The sequence below is a fragment of the Palaemon carinicauda genome, chromosome 8, assembly GCF_036898095.1.
Source record: "Palaemon carinicauda isolate YSFRI2023 chromosome 8, ASM3689809v2, whole genome shotgun sequence".
Lineage (NCBI taxonomy): Eukaryota > Metazoa > Arthropoda > Malacostraca > Decapoda > Palaemonidae > Palaemon > Palaemon carinicauda.
The window spans coordinates 131,700,703-131,713,798 of NC_090732.1; the positions used below are offsets into that span (position 1 = coordinate 131,700,703).

General features: G+C 40.4%; 1 protein-coding gene across 1 annotated transcript in view; it reads left to right on the top strand.

Moving 5' to 3' along the window:
* Positions 1 to 13,096, top strand: part of Alg10 (alpha-1,2-glucosyltransferase Alg10) — a 46,668-nt gene that overhangs the window by 26,685 nt on the left and 6,887 nt on the right. Inside the window, exons 3-4 of the mRNA XM_068379011.1 lie at positions 477 to 639; positions 9,457 to 9,584. Coding sequence (XP_068235112.1) covers positions 477 to 639; positions 9,457 to 9,584 — 291 coding nt within the window. The remainder of the gene's footprint in view (positions 1 to 476; positions 640 to 9,456; positions 9,585 to 13,096) is intronic.

The window sequence follows — 13,096 nt, forward strand, 5'->3', positions numbered from 1 at the left end:
TCCTTACCAGGTACCTATTTATTTTGTTTTTGTTATTTTGATAACTTCTAAAATGAAATAAAAATTCTTAGCTCATATGATGTAAACATATTTTGCTGGTCTCTACCCACCCCCCTGGGTGTGAATCAGCTATTATAATCACCGGCTAAGTTAAATATTGAAAAATGTTATTTTGATAATAAAATAAATTTTTGAATATACTTACCCGGTGATTATAAATTAAAGGACCCTCCCTTCCTCCCCAATAGAGACGCAGTGGACCGAGGAGAAAATTGAGTTCTTTGTTTACAATGAGTACTGGGTATCTGAACGACAGATGGCGCTGTTGAGTACACCCCCTACCTGTGTAGCGATCGCTGGCGAATTTTTCCGTAGAGTTTTTCTGTCGAGCAACAGAGTTGCAGCTATTATAATCACCGGGTAAGTATATTCAAAAATTTATTTTATTATCAAAATAACATTTTTCTACCTTTCAGGTCGATCATTGGAAACTGATGTTATCTGCAGTGAATTTATCCATGCTACCAGTGATGTACTGGTTCACATTTTTGTATTACACAGATGTGTTGTCCACTTTGGTTGTGTTTATTATGATACTCCTCCATCTTCATCGCGCTCCAAATGCTGCTGGAATCATGGGTATGATTTTAATTTCCATTTTTTTTCAAATCAGCAATGAAAAAATATCTAATAATTTCTTTAACTACAATATTGGTACAGTATAAACATATTCTCTCTCTCTCTCTCTCTCTCTCTCTCTCTCTCTCTCTCTCTCTCTCTCTCTCTCTCTCTCTCTCTCTCTCTCTCTCTCTCAAATTAGATAACGTTATATATATTTTTTATGGAATGATACTTGAAAATCAACTTTTTTCAATATTTAACTTAGCCGGTGATTATAATAGCTGCAACTCTGTTGCTCGACAGAAAACGCTAAGGTAAAATTCGCCAGCGATCGCTACACAGGTTGCGGGTGTGCCCAACAGCGCCATCTGTCGTCCAGATACCCAGTACTCAATGTAAACAAAAAACTCAATTTTCTCTCTGTCGTGCTCCCGACAAGACGTGCTTATTCGCTGTTGCTAAACTGGATTTGTTTTCACAACTAATTGGTGAAGTACACTATTCTAGTTTTGAGCTTTCGCTGTGCAGGTGTTTTATCTTCATCTTAAATCTTGAACTCGTTTTGGATAGATTAAATTATGGTGACAAAGAGAGTATGGACTTTCTTTCACTTTTAAATGGCCGACCCTTCCCTTAGACGGAAGTGTGTTTAGGCTTTTAGTAATTATATCACGTTATAGATTTTCCTCTATATATTTTATATCTCTCCGCCTTTATTAGGCCTCTTCGATTAACTTTCCATTTATTATAAACATATAAAAATAATTTTAATGTTTTGTTTATATAGACCTTTCCTGAGAGTAGGCGGTCCTAACTTGGAAACCGAAGTTAATCAACGTTGAGCCCTTTATATCGTAATTAGCTTTTAAAGAGCTAAGGATTTAAAACTTTTTAAATGTAATATTTTATGAAAGAATTTCTTTGATAGTCTTCGTACTGTTTTCAAAGATGAACTAACGTTTAGTTTATTTATGCTACGCAGTTGTTGACGTTCAGGACGTTCAACATGCGCTCTATCGTTACGATAGAGAGAGAGTGTATCACGGTTTCACTTTGCAGTAAGAGTAAATCGATTCTGACGTTTTGTTCATTCTTTCTTAGCTTAAATGTTTTAAATTCTATTTTAAAGGAACTTTTTAATTAAAAAACCTTTCAGTTTTTTCCTTTAGTCAAATAACATGTTTTTTTGACGAAATATAATTGGGCTCTTCTCTTAGGTGCGAAATCAAGAGAGAAAGAGAGATAGATAGAGACGGAGGGAGAGAGGAGAGAAAACGTTCCGTTCAAGCGGGTAACGTTGTTCTCGAGTTACTCTCGTCCCTAGTCGCTGTACGGGGAGGTAGGACAAAACGTTTTAGTTTTTTATTCTCGTCCCCAGGCTATGTGCGGTGAGAGATTGAAAACGTAGTTATATGAACTAGTGTTTAGTCTCTTTCCCAGCCACTGATTTTTTTATCTTAAAATATGTTTTCTGTTTTTTGCTGGTATTAATGAGCTTGCATTATACGACTGAATTCGCAATTACTACCTTTTAATGAAGGGTAGAATTGCGTGTTTCAGGTAGAAATCAGTAAAAGTTTCGATTTCAGTGAAATAAGTGCAAAACAGAAAATCGAAGTGATAAAGTGATATGCGCAAAGTGTTACAGTGTTGCGTCCGAGGGTTCGTCTGTTCGTGCCTGTCGTTCACCTAGTCCGGGACCTCTTACATGCTCCCAAGCCCAGGGGAGAAGTAATGTCAAACGACTTATGGGTTCGAGAGGCCTTGACCAACGAACAGACGTTTTCCCTCTATGGTATCGAGTGTATCTTACCAAGATCTCCCCTACCATAAGACGAGAGAGACGTTGTTTCTCCTCGTCATCCGAAGGCTTTTCGCATAAGAAACCTGTCACAAGGTTTCGAAGCCCTTAAGCGAAAGTCAGTCCTTTCAGGACAGGTCCAGCGTCCTGGTTACAACCATTAGGACAGCTCTGACCCTATGCAGTCATCGGATAACTGCTCGCCGCCTAACAAAAGCGTAACACAGACTCCGAGAGTCTTTTTTTGTAGGCAAAGTGTTGCGGTCACAGACGTTACCCTCGTCTCTTACCACAACCATTTCCGTTGATCCTTAATGGGTTGTATGGCAAGACATGCAGTATATGCTTGCCTCCCTTATGGAAGATTATTCTGCCGATTAGTCCGTTGAGTCTAGCCGTTTATCTCATCGATATCCTGGCTTTCAGCCAACCTAACGTTCCTTTGTACTTACTGTTGACGTTGGAGTAGCTTAGTCACGTTAGTCAGGTTGTTTAGAACCACACTCGATGCGGTCTCGTGTGGTTTTTCAGCCGCATTTGGACGTTAGGCCACTTGCTGATGCTCCTGTTGACGTTCAAGACGTTCACTAACAATCGGAGTTGACTTGTTTTGACGCTGTGCGTCAACCTCCGCATTCTAGAGTTGTTTTGACTGCTCAGTCTAGGCAGTCAAAGCAGTCTCGAGTGGACGCTGTGCGTCCTCACGCACCTGTTGTGGTTGACAGTTCAGTTGTTGACAGTTCACAGACTGTCAAGCAGTTACATGACGTTGCGTTCTGGTCCGCTACTAATGCACCAGTGAGTGTGGACTCTGCTTGTAAAGCATTGCCACCACGGTAGGTCTCTCCCTTGCTTGAGACTCAGCTTTTATCGGACAAGGTTCCTGTAGATGAGGAAGTTGCTGTTCTCCCTACTACTGATATTCCCTTGAGGACTCTGTCAGATGGAGTGGAGCCTAAAGCTGCTTAGCCTCCTATGGACTTTAATTAAATCATGATGATTTTTTTAAGGATCTTTGTCCGGATCTTTTTGTAACTGCTGCTCCTCGTTCGCCTAAATGTCAGAGCTTACACTAGGCCTAGCTACTTCGAAGCCGTTGTTTTTAAGCTAGTGCTCTCTCGCTCTCCTAGAGAGCTTTACGTTGGCTAGGCGACTGGTTTTTCACCAGGAGGAGTTTGGGGGATACAGCCTTTGCTTTCCCTTCTTTTAAACTGGTTTATAGAGCGAGAGTCTGATATGACACGAGAGAAGTTCTCGGCTTGGGAGTTCATGCCTCTGCCCAGATAGACTTCTCAATTCTTGTAGACTCTCCCTGGCGCCTGGCCAGGAGACGCTCCAAGTTGTTTACAGGTCAACTTCACAGCTGTTTTCGAGCCTTTGAAGTTTTGCTGTACAATTATGTCACACATAACAAGGCTTTCAGGGATGGTAAACGGTACCGCCTCAGTCGCTAACCCCATCTGTTGCCACACCTGCTCCCGTAGACCCTAAATGGGCTTTGCTGCTAGACATGCAGTCCAAGCTGGCATCCTTGATAGAGGACTTTAATGCAGAGAAGGTTGCTACCGAACCTTCTGGCCAACAACCTTCCAACCGGTCGGTTGTGCGCCCTGTTGACGCTGAGGTAACCTACTCGCGTCTGCCAGTTGAGGTGGTTCCTCCACCGATGCGACCCAGTGTGGGTTGCCAGCCGCACGTTGACGTTAAGCGACGCTCGGAGGTGGTTGTTGACGTTCAGGACGTTCAACAACCAGCAGAGGTGACTTGTTTTGACGCAGTGCGTCAACCTCAGCAACCCGGTAGGGTGTTGACTGCACAACCCAGACGGTCTAGAGAGTCTCGGGTCGACGCTGTGCTTCCTCGCGCACCCATGGTTGTTGACAGTTCACAGACTGTGCAGCAGTTCCATGATATTGCGTCCGGCTCCGTCACGCATGCACCAGTGCGACCGGACTCAGCGAGCCAGACGTTGCCCACTCCGTTGCCGTTTCCTCATCAGTTTTCAGATGAGGAACCCTCTGATGAGGACGTTGCTGAACAACAAGACGATCAGCCCCCAGAATAGATCAAGCCCTGCTATCCATCCAGAAGATGCTGAAGAAGGAACGCTGCTCAGTCAGGCTGTGGATGAGTCTGGTAGGGACGCTGTCATCCGTGGAACAATTTGTGTCACTAGGAAGACTACTCCTCCGTCCTCTTCAATACCATCTAGCTTTTCACTGGAAAAAGGACAAGACGCTAGAAGCGGTCTCGATCCCGGTTTCCGAAAAGATAAAGTCTTGTCTGACTTGGTGGAAGGACAATATCAACCTAAGAGAGGGTCTTCCCCTGGCTGTTCAGACTCCCAACCACGTTCTCTTCTCGGACACATCGGACGTGGGCTGGGGCGTGACACTAGATGGTCGGGAATGCTCAGGACTGTGGAACTCGAGTCAGAGGAGCATGCATATCAACTGCAAGGAGCTGTTGGCAGTACATCTGGCCTTGAAAAGCTTCAAGTCTCTCCTTCGAGGCAAAGTGGTGGAAGTTAACTCGGACATCACCACGGCCTTGGCGTACATCTCCAAACAAGGAGGTACCCACTCATTGACGTTGTACGAGATCACAAGGGACCTGCTCATATGGTCAAAAGGTCAAGACATCTCCCTAGTAACGAGGTTCATCCAAGGCGACTTGAACGTCATAGCAGATTGTCTCAGTCGGAAAGGGCAAGTAATTCCAACCGAATGGACCCTCCACAAGGATGTGTGCAAGAGACTTTGGGCCACTTGGGGTAAACCATCCATAGATCTCTTTGCAACCTCGCTGACCAAGAGGCTTCCAATCTATTGCTCTCCAGTCCCGGACCCAGCAGCAATACATATAGATGCTTTCCTCCTAGATTGGTCACATCTGGATCTCTACGCATTCCCACCGTTCAAAATTGTCAACAAGGTACTGCAGAAGTTCGCCTCTCACGAAGGGACAAGGTTGACGTTAGTTGCTTCCCTCTGGCCCGCGAGAGAATGGTTCACCGAGATACTTCGATGGTTAGTAGACGTTCCCAGTAGTCTTCCTCTAAGGGTAGACCTACGTCAGCCACACGTAAAGAAGGTACTCCAAAGCCTCCACGCTCTTCGTCTGACTGCCTTCAGACTATCGAAAGACTCTCGAGAGCTAGAGGCTTTTCGAAGGAAGCAGCCAGTGCAATTGCTAGAGCAAGAAGAGCTTCTTCCATTAGAGTCTACCAATCGAAGCGGGAAGTCTTCCGAGACTGGTGCAAGTCAGTTTCTGTATCCTCGACCAGTACCTCTGTAGCTCAAATAGCTGTTTTTTCTCTTATACCTGAGAAAAGGACGATCCCTTTCAGCTCCCACTATCAAGGGCTACAGAAGCATGTTGGCATCGGTCTTCCGGCATAGAGGCTTAGATCTTTCCAAACATAAAGATCTGCAAGACCTCCTTAAGTCTTTTGAGACCACCAAGGAGCGTCGTTTGGCTACCCCTGGATGGAATTTAGACGTGGTACTAAGATTCTTCATGTCAGACAGGTTGGAGCCGTTACAATCAGCCTCCCTGAAAGATCTCACTCTTAAGACTCTTTTCCTGGTATGCTTAGCCCCGGCTAAAAGAGTCAGTGAGATTCATGCCTTCAGCAAGAACATAGGATTTTCGTCAGAAAAAGCCACTTGTTTGCTACAACTTGGTTTTCTAGCCAAAAATGAGCTGCCTTCTCGGCCTTGGCCTAAATCTTTCGATATCCCCAGCTTATCGGAGATCGTAGGCAATGAACTAGAAAGAGTCTTATGCCCTGTTAGAGCTCTTAAGTTCTATTTAAAGCGTACTAAACCTTTACAAGGCCAATCTGAAACTTTATGGTGTTCAGTTAAGAAACCATCCTTGCCTTTGTCAAAGAATGCTTGGTCAGACTTTATCAGATTGTTAATACGAGAAGCTCATTCACATCTGAGTGAGGAAGACCGAACTTTGCTTAAGGTGAAGACGCACGAAGTTAGAGCTGTAACAACTTCCGTGGCCTTTAAGCAAAATATATCTTTGCAAAGTATAATGGACGCAACCTATTGGAGAAGCAAGTCAGTGTTCGCGTCATTTTACTTGAAAGATGTCCAGTCTCTTTACAAGAACTGCTACACACTGGGACCATTCGTAGCAGCGAGTGTAGTAGTGGGTGAGGGCTCAACCACTACAATTCCCTAATTTCATACCCTTTTAATCTTTCTCTTGAAATGTTTTTATTGTTGTTTTTTGGGTTGTCCGGAAGGCTAAGAAGCCTTTCGCATCCTGGTTGATTTGGCGGGTGGTCAAAGTCATTTCTTGAGAGCGCCTAGATTAGGGGTTTTGATGAGGTCCTGTTGTATGGGTTGCAACCCTTGATACTTCAGATCCTAGGGGTCGATCAGCATCCTAAGAGGATCGCGAGGCTCCGTAAGGAAGACGTACTTAAAAAGGCAGAGTAATTGTTCAAGTCGACTTCCTTACCAGGTACCTATTTATTTTGTTTTTGTTATTTTGATAACTTCTAAAATGAAATAAAAATTCTTAGCTCATAATAATGTAAACATATTTTGCTGGTCTCTACCCACCCCCCTGGGTGTGAATCAGCTATTATAATCACCGGCTAAGTTAAATATTGAAAAATGTTATTTTGATAATAAAATAAATTTTTGAATATACTTACCCAGTGATTATAAATTAAAGGACCCTCCCTTCCTCCCCAATAGAGACGCAGTGGGACGAGGAGAAAATTGAGTTCTTTGTTTACATTGAGTACTGGGTATCTGGACGACAGATGGCGCTGTTGGGCACACCCGCAACCTGTGTAGCGATCGCTGGCGAATTTTACCTTAGAGTTTTCTGTCGAGCAACAGAGTTGCAGCTATTATAATCACCGGGTAAGTATATTCAAAAATTTATTTTATTATCAAAATAACATATTTTGAAAATTCATACTTTTTCTATGAAGGTTATAGAGCTTTATAGAGCTTCAAACTTCATAGTACCAAACTTTTTATTTTTATGAAACCCCTGATGTTCATTTGTTCTTAAGCGAATACAAACTATTGTCCTATAATGGGAATATTAAAGAACTCTAATATTAGAATTTATAATGAGCTGGTAGTAGTTGCTGTTTGGTGGCAGGTAAGTCTTACCCAACTGACAATCCACTGAGCAGCCACTTTAACTTCAGCCGCCAAGTAGTCCTGCCGTATTCTCTATGTCGACTTGATTAATTTAATCTTTCCTACTTAATCCTTTCAAAAGATAAAGATAAGTCTAGCAGAAATTGCTGCAGGTTTATGAGTCGGTCTGCTCGCAGTCATGCCACTGTGACGAGTGTAGGTCACGGACTTCTTTGCAGTAGGCTGAGTATGGTCCGAGGAAGAAGTCTAAGAAACACATTACCTATGGTAAGCAGCTCTTGTAGGAGGACGCTCCAAAATCAAACCGTTGTTCTCTAGTCTTGGGTATTGCCATAGCCTCTACCATGTTTTCCAATGTCTTGGATTAAAGGTTTTTTTTGCTTGAGGATACACTCAGGCACACTAGTCTATCTGTTCTCTCTCCCTCTTGTTTTTTTTAAAATAGTGAGTTGAGCAGATTTGACAGAAGAGCCATAAATGTCTTGATGAACAAGAGGTTGCCATTCCCTATCTGTCTTTATTTTCCTCGATGGTATTAATTTTCAAAACCATCGTTACTGTCTTCCCTTTACTTGCAGTGGCTATCTTAGAGGGTACTTAACCTTGCATGGTGTGTTGGCTCTACCATGTTGACCAATGTTATTCGATATTTTATCTTTGGTCTATGAGGTGCACGAATTGCTGTATATATATTCATGTACATATTGTTTTTCATCATTATTTTTAAGTTGGTTTTCAAGTATGATGGGATGTTTTTATTGCTTTTAATTCTTATTCTCTCTGGAGATATAGACCAGTGTTATCTAATATATTGTAATATTCGTGGACTGCATGGCAACCTTATAATTGCTTCCAGACAGTATACAGTATCTTATTATGCTCAGAAACTTTGGTTTCTCAAATAAGGCACTCGTCTGAGTTTTTTATTCCAAGTTTTAAGAAACCAATAATTTTGAAATAGGACGCCATTCCTAGGAAAAGGGGAGTGGCAGTGTATGTCAGAATTGAGTACCATGCTTCTCATAAAACCTGCTATGAATGTGGAGGTCATGAGAATCAGGTCATTAAAGTTTGATATTGGCATAACAACTTTTATTTCTTTTCTATATAACAAAATCCAACTTGAGATTTTATATATATGTTCCAAACCTTGTATGAAAAGTATGTAGATGTATATGTGTTTTATACAGTGAGATTAATGATGTTTTTAAGGGTATTATGACTGTCATAAATTGTTGTGCGAGATCACTGAGCTCTGTTATAGGGGACGTGTATTAAGTCTGATAGGTGATGTGTCTCAAGCCGTATGGTAAGAGTATGTTTCCATCATAGTGAAGACTTCCACAAATTCTAGTAGTTTCAGCATATTGACAGAGCAACATTACATTTACTCACCCAGAAGGGGAGTCGGTACCATACTTGCGCTCCTAATAACAATATGGTGCTCGCCTGAAGAGTATCTCGCTGTGTATAGTGTATTCACAAAACTTTTGTAATAAAGTGAAAAAAACCTATAACTCGATGTCTCATTATCCTCAACGTAGGACATAATTGGTGTCAGGTGTGATGATCGAACCCATGTACTGTCATGACATATCTTACATGAGTATGATACATCAGGGACAGGCTGCTCAGTCTTGATTATTAATGGTAATTACTAAAGCTATTTTTGTTACCTAACCACTGTCAATGTTAGGAAGTGACTACTACTTGAATTCTTTTAGCGAGTGTCTTTAAAAGTACTAAGGTAATTTACTGGAGTAAGGCAGTGATTTGTGTTTTAATTGAAGCCAACAGTCATGTCCTATAAAAGCTGAAATTATTTTGTCCTGTGCTAGAAATACACGTAGAATGTTTAAAATGTATCATTTGTTATTTACATTTTGCTTTTAGGTGCTGTGGCTTTTATCATTCGACAGACAAATATTGTTTGGGTTGGATTTATGTTTGTCTTGCTAGCATCTGATGTTCTTGGTATCAGGGTTCTGAAATCTCCTATCATGACTTTCAGTGATATAAAGGTAAGTAAGGAACTTATTTTTTCTACCTGTATCCTTTGAAAAATTTGTAATGTCAGAGAAATGCCAATTTGTTTTTATTTGTTTCTACATGTAAGACAAATCTTCGACCTTTAATAGGATTATGACTTAAGGAAAAGCTGGAACAGTTGTTAAGCTTTTTAATGAGGTAATCACAGCTGGTTATTAGGTGGCAGGTATGACCCGCCCACTCAGAAGGTAGCTCTACCTTCACTTTGACTTAGATTGCTGCAGTGGTGTATGGAAACTCTCCCCATGTCCTGCTTTGGCCCAAAATATAAATTTTTTTAAGGTGATATGCTATAGCTATACAAACCTCAGTCCTATAAGTAGGTAACTTGTCTTCAGCATGAGCGGGGCAGCCATTGAATCGGTTAAAGAACAGGTAAGGGACATGACTCACTCCCATTAAAACAATGTTTTTTTCATTTATTTCAAACTCCTACGACTTTCTTTGTTTTTCAATAAAATTTTTTTCATTTAAAAACTATTTTAAAAGAAAATTCTATGCGCTAAAAGTTTTACATGGGAAATTCTCTTATCCTTTTTTATCTATTTTGTATTTATTATTTCATCAGTATATAGAAGTCACTTTCAAAGGTCACTATTTTTTATTTTTTTCAATAAATGGATGTACAGATTGTAGGCTATAAGATTTCCTATCTTTTCATTTCTAATTAGAAAAATCAATCAATTTGATAAAAAAAGGTGGTAGCAATTTTTATCTGAGAATTTCATGTTTTGGAAAATTGTGCTTCAAAGTTTTTTTTTTTTTTTTAGAGATAGGTTGAATATACTTCAGTAGCACTAATTTTCCTCACCACTGGTGATCAATAAGAACATAATCATCATATTTTAGGATTATTTACTAAGCAGTGGTGAGCCCCTTCCCTCAAATCCAGAAATATATATGCTACATATATCAAGTGCCCACTCAAGTAAAACGTTGCTATCACTATATTTTCATTAGCATACTTTCTGGAGAAATTTTGTCCTTTAATCATATTTACTTATTGTCTGAGAAACTATAAAAATTATAAATATATAGCTGAGCAAAGAAATATGGCTTCAATTTTTTTTTTATGTAGAGATTGGTTGAAATTACTTTAGTAGACATAAGTATGAGCTTTTAGAGTTAATTTTGGTCAACACTGCAAATCATATGGACATAATCATCATTTGATCCAACATGAAGGCCAGAAAACATTAAATCAATCAATCTTTACTGGGTTATAGGTATTAGCACAATCACAGACTTTTAACAAAGTGTCTACAACACCAGTGGTAGCATGGGAAGTTCCACCCCCTGCTCACTCACATTGATTATAGCCATGGTCGGAGACAGACTTTTTCTTCCCCATTCTCTGGCTATGGCAGTGAAACTTTACTCTCCAGATTTTTCATGTTGATGCTTGTAAGCCTTCATCCTGTCTTGCCAGGTAAGCTTGTTATCTGTCTTCAAGGAATTCTCAAAGTCTCATTCTGCACAAAAAGATATTTTATTTCCATTATTGATCATGCTTCTTGGTTTTTGCCAATATCCCCCAGCTCACGGCAAAACTTGGAGAAATCCTTTTAGAAACCCAAGCAAGATTTAGTATATCTTGAAATGCAGGCAGTCACGAAGGAAAGTTTTCCCATTGTAGACAGAATCGCAAGATTCAAAGAAGTGGCTCGTCAGTTACTGATGTTAAGCCTGGTGCAAGCTCATTGGTGGCAGTATTTGCTGGGTCACCTGGTCTAGTCAGATTGTCTAGATCAACATACTGATTTCCTATAATGTCTGCAAATCCTATTGAAATTTTGGTGTCACATCCACTATTGCAGAATCCTGATGACCTACTACTGTTGCAAAATGAAGCCCTTGGAGCCAGTAAATTAAGAGGCTTATTGAAGCCTGTATTACAGGCAGAACCAGAGGTCCTCCTAGAAAAAGAAATCAAAGCATCACTCTGTATCTTGGCTTCCACTTGTACAATCACTCTATCATTCCTATTAATATCCATCAAAGGACCTATAATAGGGGAGGAAATGAAGGAATGCTTCTCAGCATGTAACACTGTCTCAACCATAGGTGAACACTTGCAATAGCCTCATAAGTCTTATTTGAAGTAGCTTATAAAAACAAGTCAAATACTCTAAAATAAGATTTAGATCTCAATGGCCTGCAAACTTTTCTTCTATTAACATAAAAATCACACCTATTTAGAGTTTGCAAACAAGAATATTTCCAGAAAAGTAATCCCCACTTTATTAATCTCAAAAACCCTTTCTTTGGTTGCCCACTTTGCATATCCTCTATTTACAAAACTCCTCTTTGAAGGTTAATTATAAGATCTAAAGAAAAAATTAACTCAGAATCCATGGCTAGAATCAGAACATACTTTAAGTAACTAATTTGGATATTTTTCCAATTAAGCTCTCTTGATAAATGAAAGTGAGATACCTCATCCGAGTAGTGTTCTTTCTCCACACCTCCCTCTGCCATCTCATCTCTCTTTCTCTTCCTTCTCTTTTAATGAAACATTATTTCGTATGTCAAACATGGCTACAGTATTCCTATTTGTTCATATTTAACAGCTGATTTACATGTAATCAATGTGTGTTATCAGTTAAGCGACTCATTTCGGTAGCTTACATACTAGCACTTGAATTAACATCACAAGGGAAACTATGGGATGAGCTAATGGCAGAGCCTATAGGCAAACAATGCACACCCAGTCAAATGCAATCTATCATTAAAAGGTACCATACGATATGCCATGCCATTGATATAAGAAATATGTTTCCTACTAATGCTTACTTCAGCGAGTGGAGGAACATAAGGATCCAGACTACCACCTGGCCCTTCTACCTCATAACCCAATGAAGCAATGCCATGTTATGACATTTGCTGATTAGATCACAGATATGTGAGATTTGCACAGTAAAAGATCCCAAAGTAGAAAAAGAATGCAAAGCTCTAAGAGAGAATCTTAATCCTTCATGAGCTGTGCACTATCAGAACCCATTCCCGTTGAGATACTACCTCTAGAGAGTTATTTGGTCCTTTGACTGGCCAGACAGTATTACATTGGATCCTTCTCTCTGGTTACAGCTGATTTTCCTTTGCTTACACATACATCGAATAGTCTTATTTGGTCCTTTGACTGGCCAGACAGTACTACATTGGATCCTTCTCTCTGGTTACAGCTGATTTTCCTTTGCCCACACATACATCGAATAGTCTTATTTGGTCCTTTGACTGGCCAGACAGTACTACATTGGATCCTTCTCTCTGGTTACAGCTGATTTTCCTTTGCCCACACATACATCGAATAGTCTTATTTGGTCCTTTGACTGGCCACACAGTACTACATTGGATCCTTCTCTCTGGTTACAGCTGATTTTCCTTTGCCCACACATACATCGAATAGTCTTATTTGGTCCTTTGACTGGCCAGACAGTACTACATTGGATCCTTCTCTCTGGTTACAGCTGATTTTCCTTTGCCC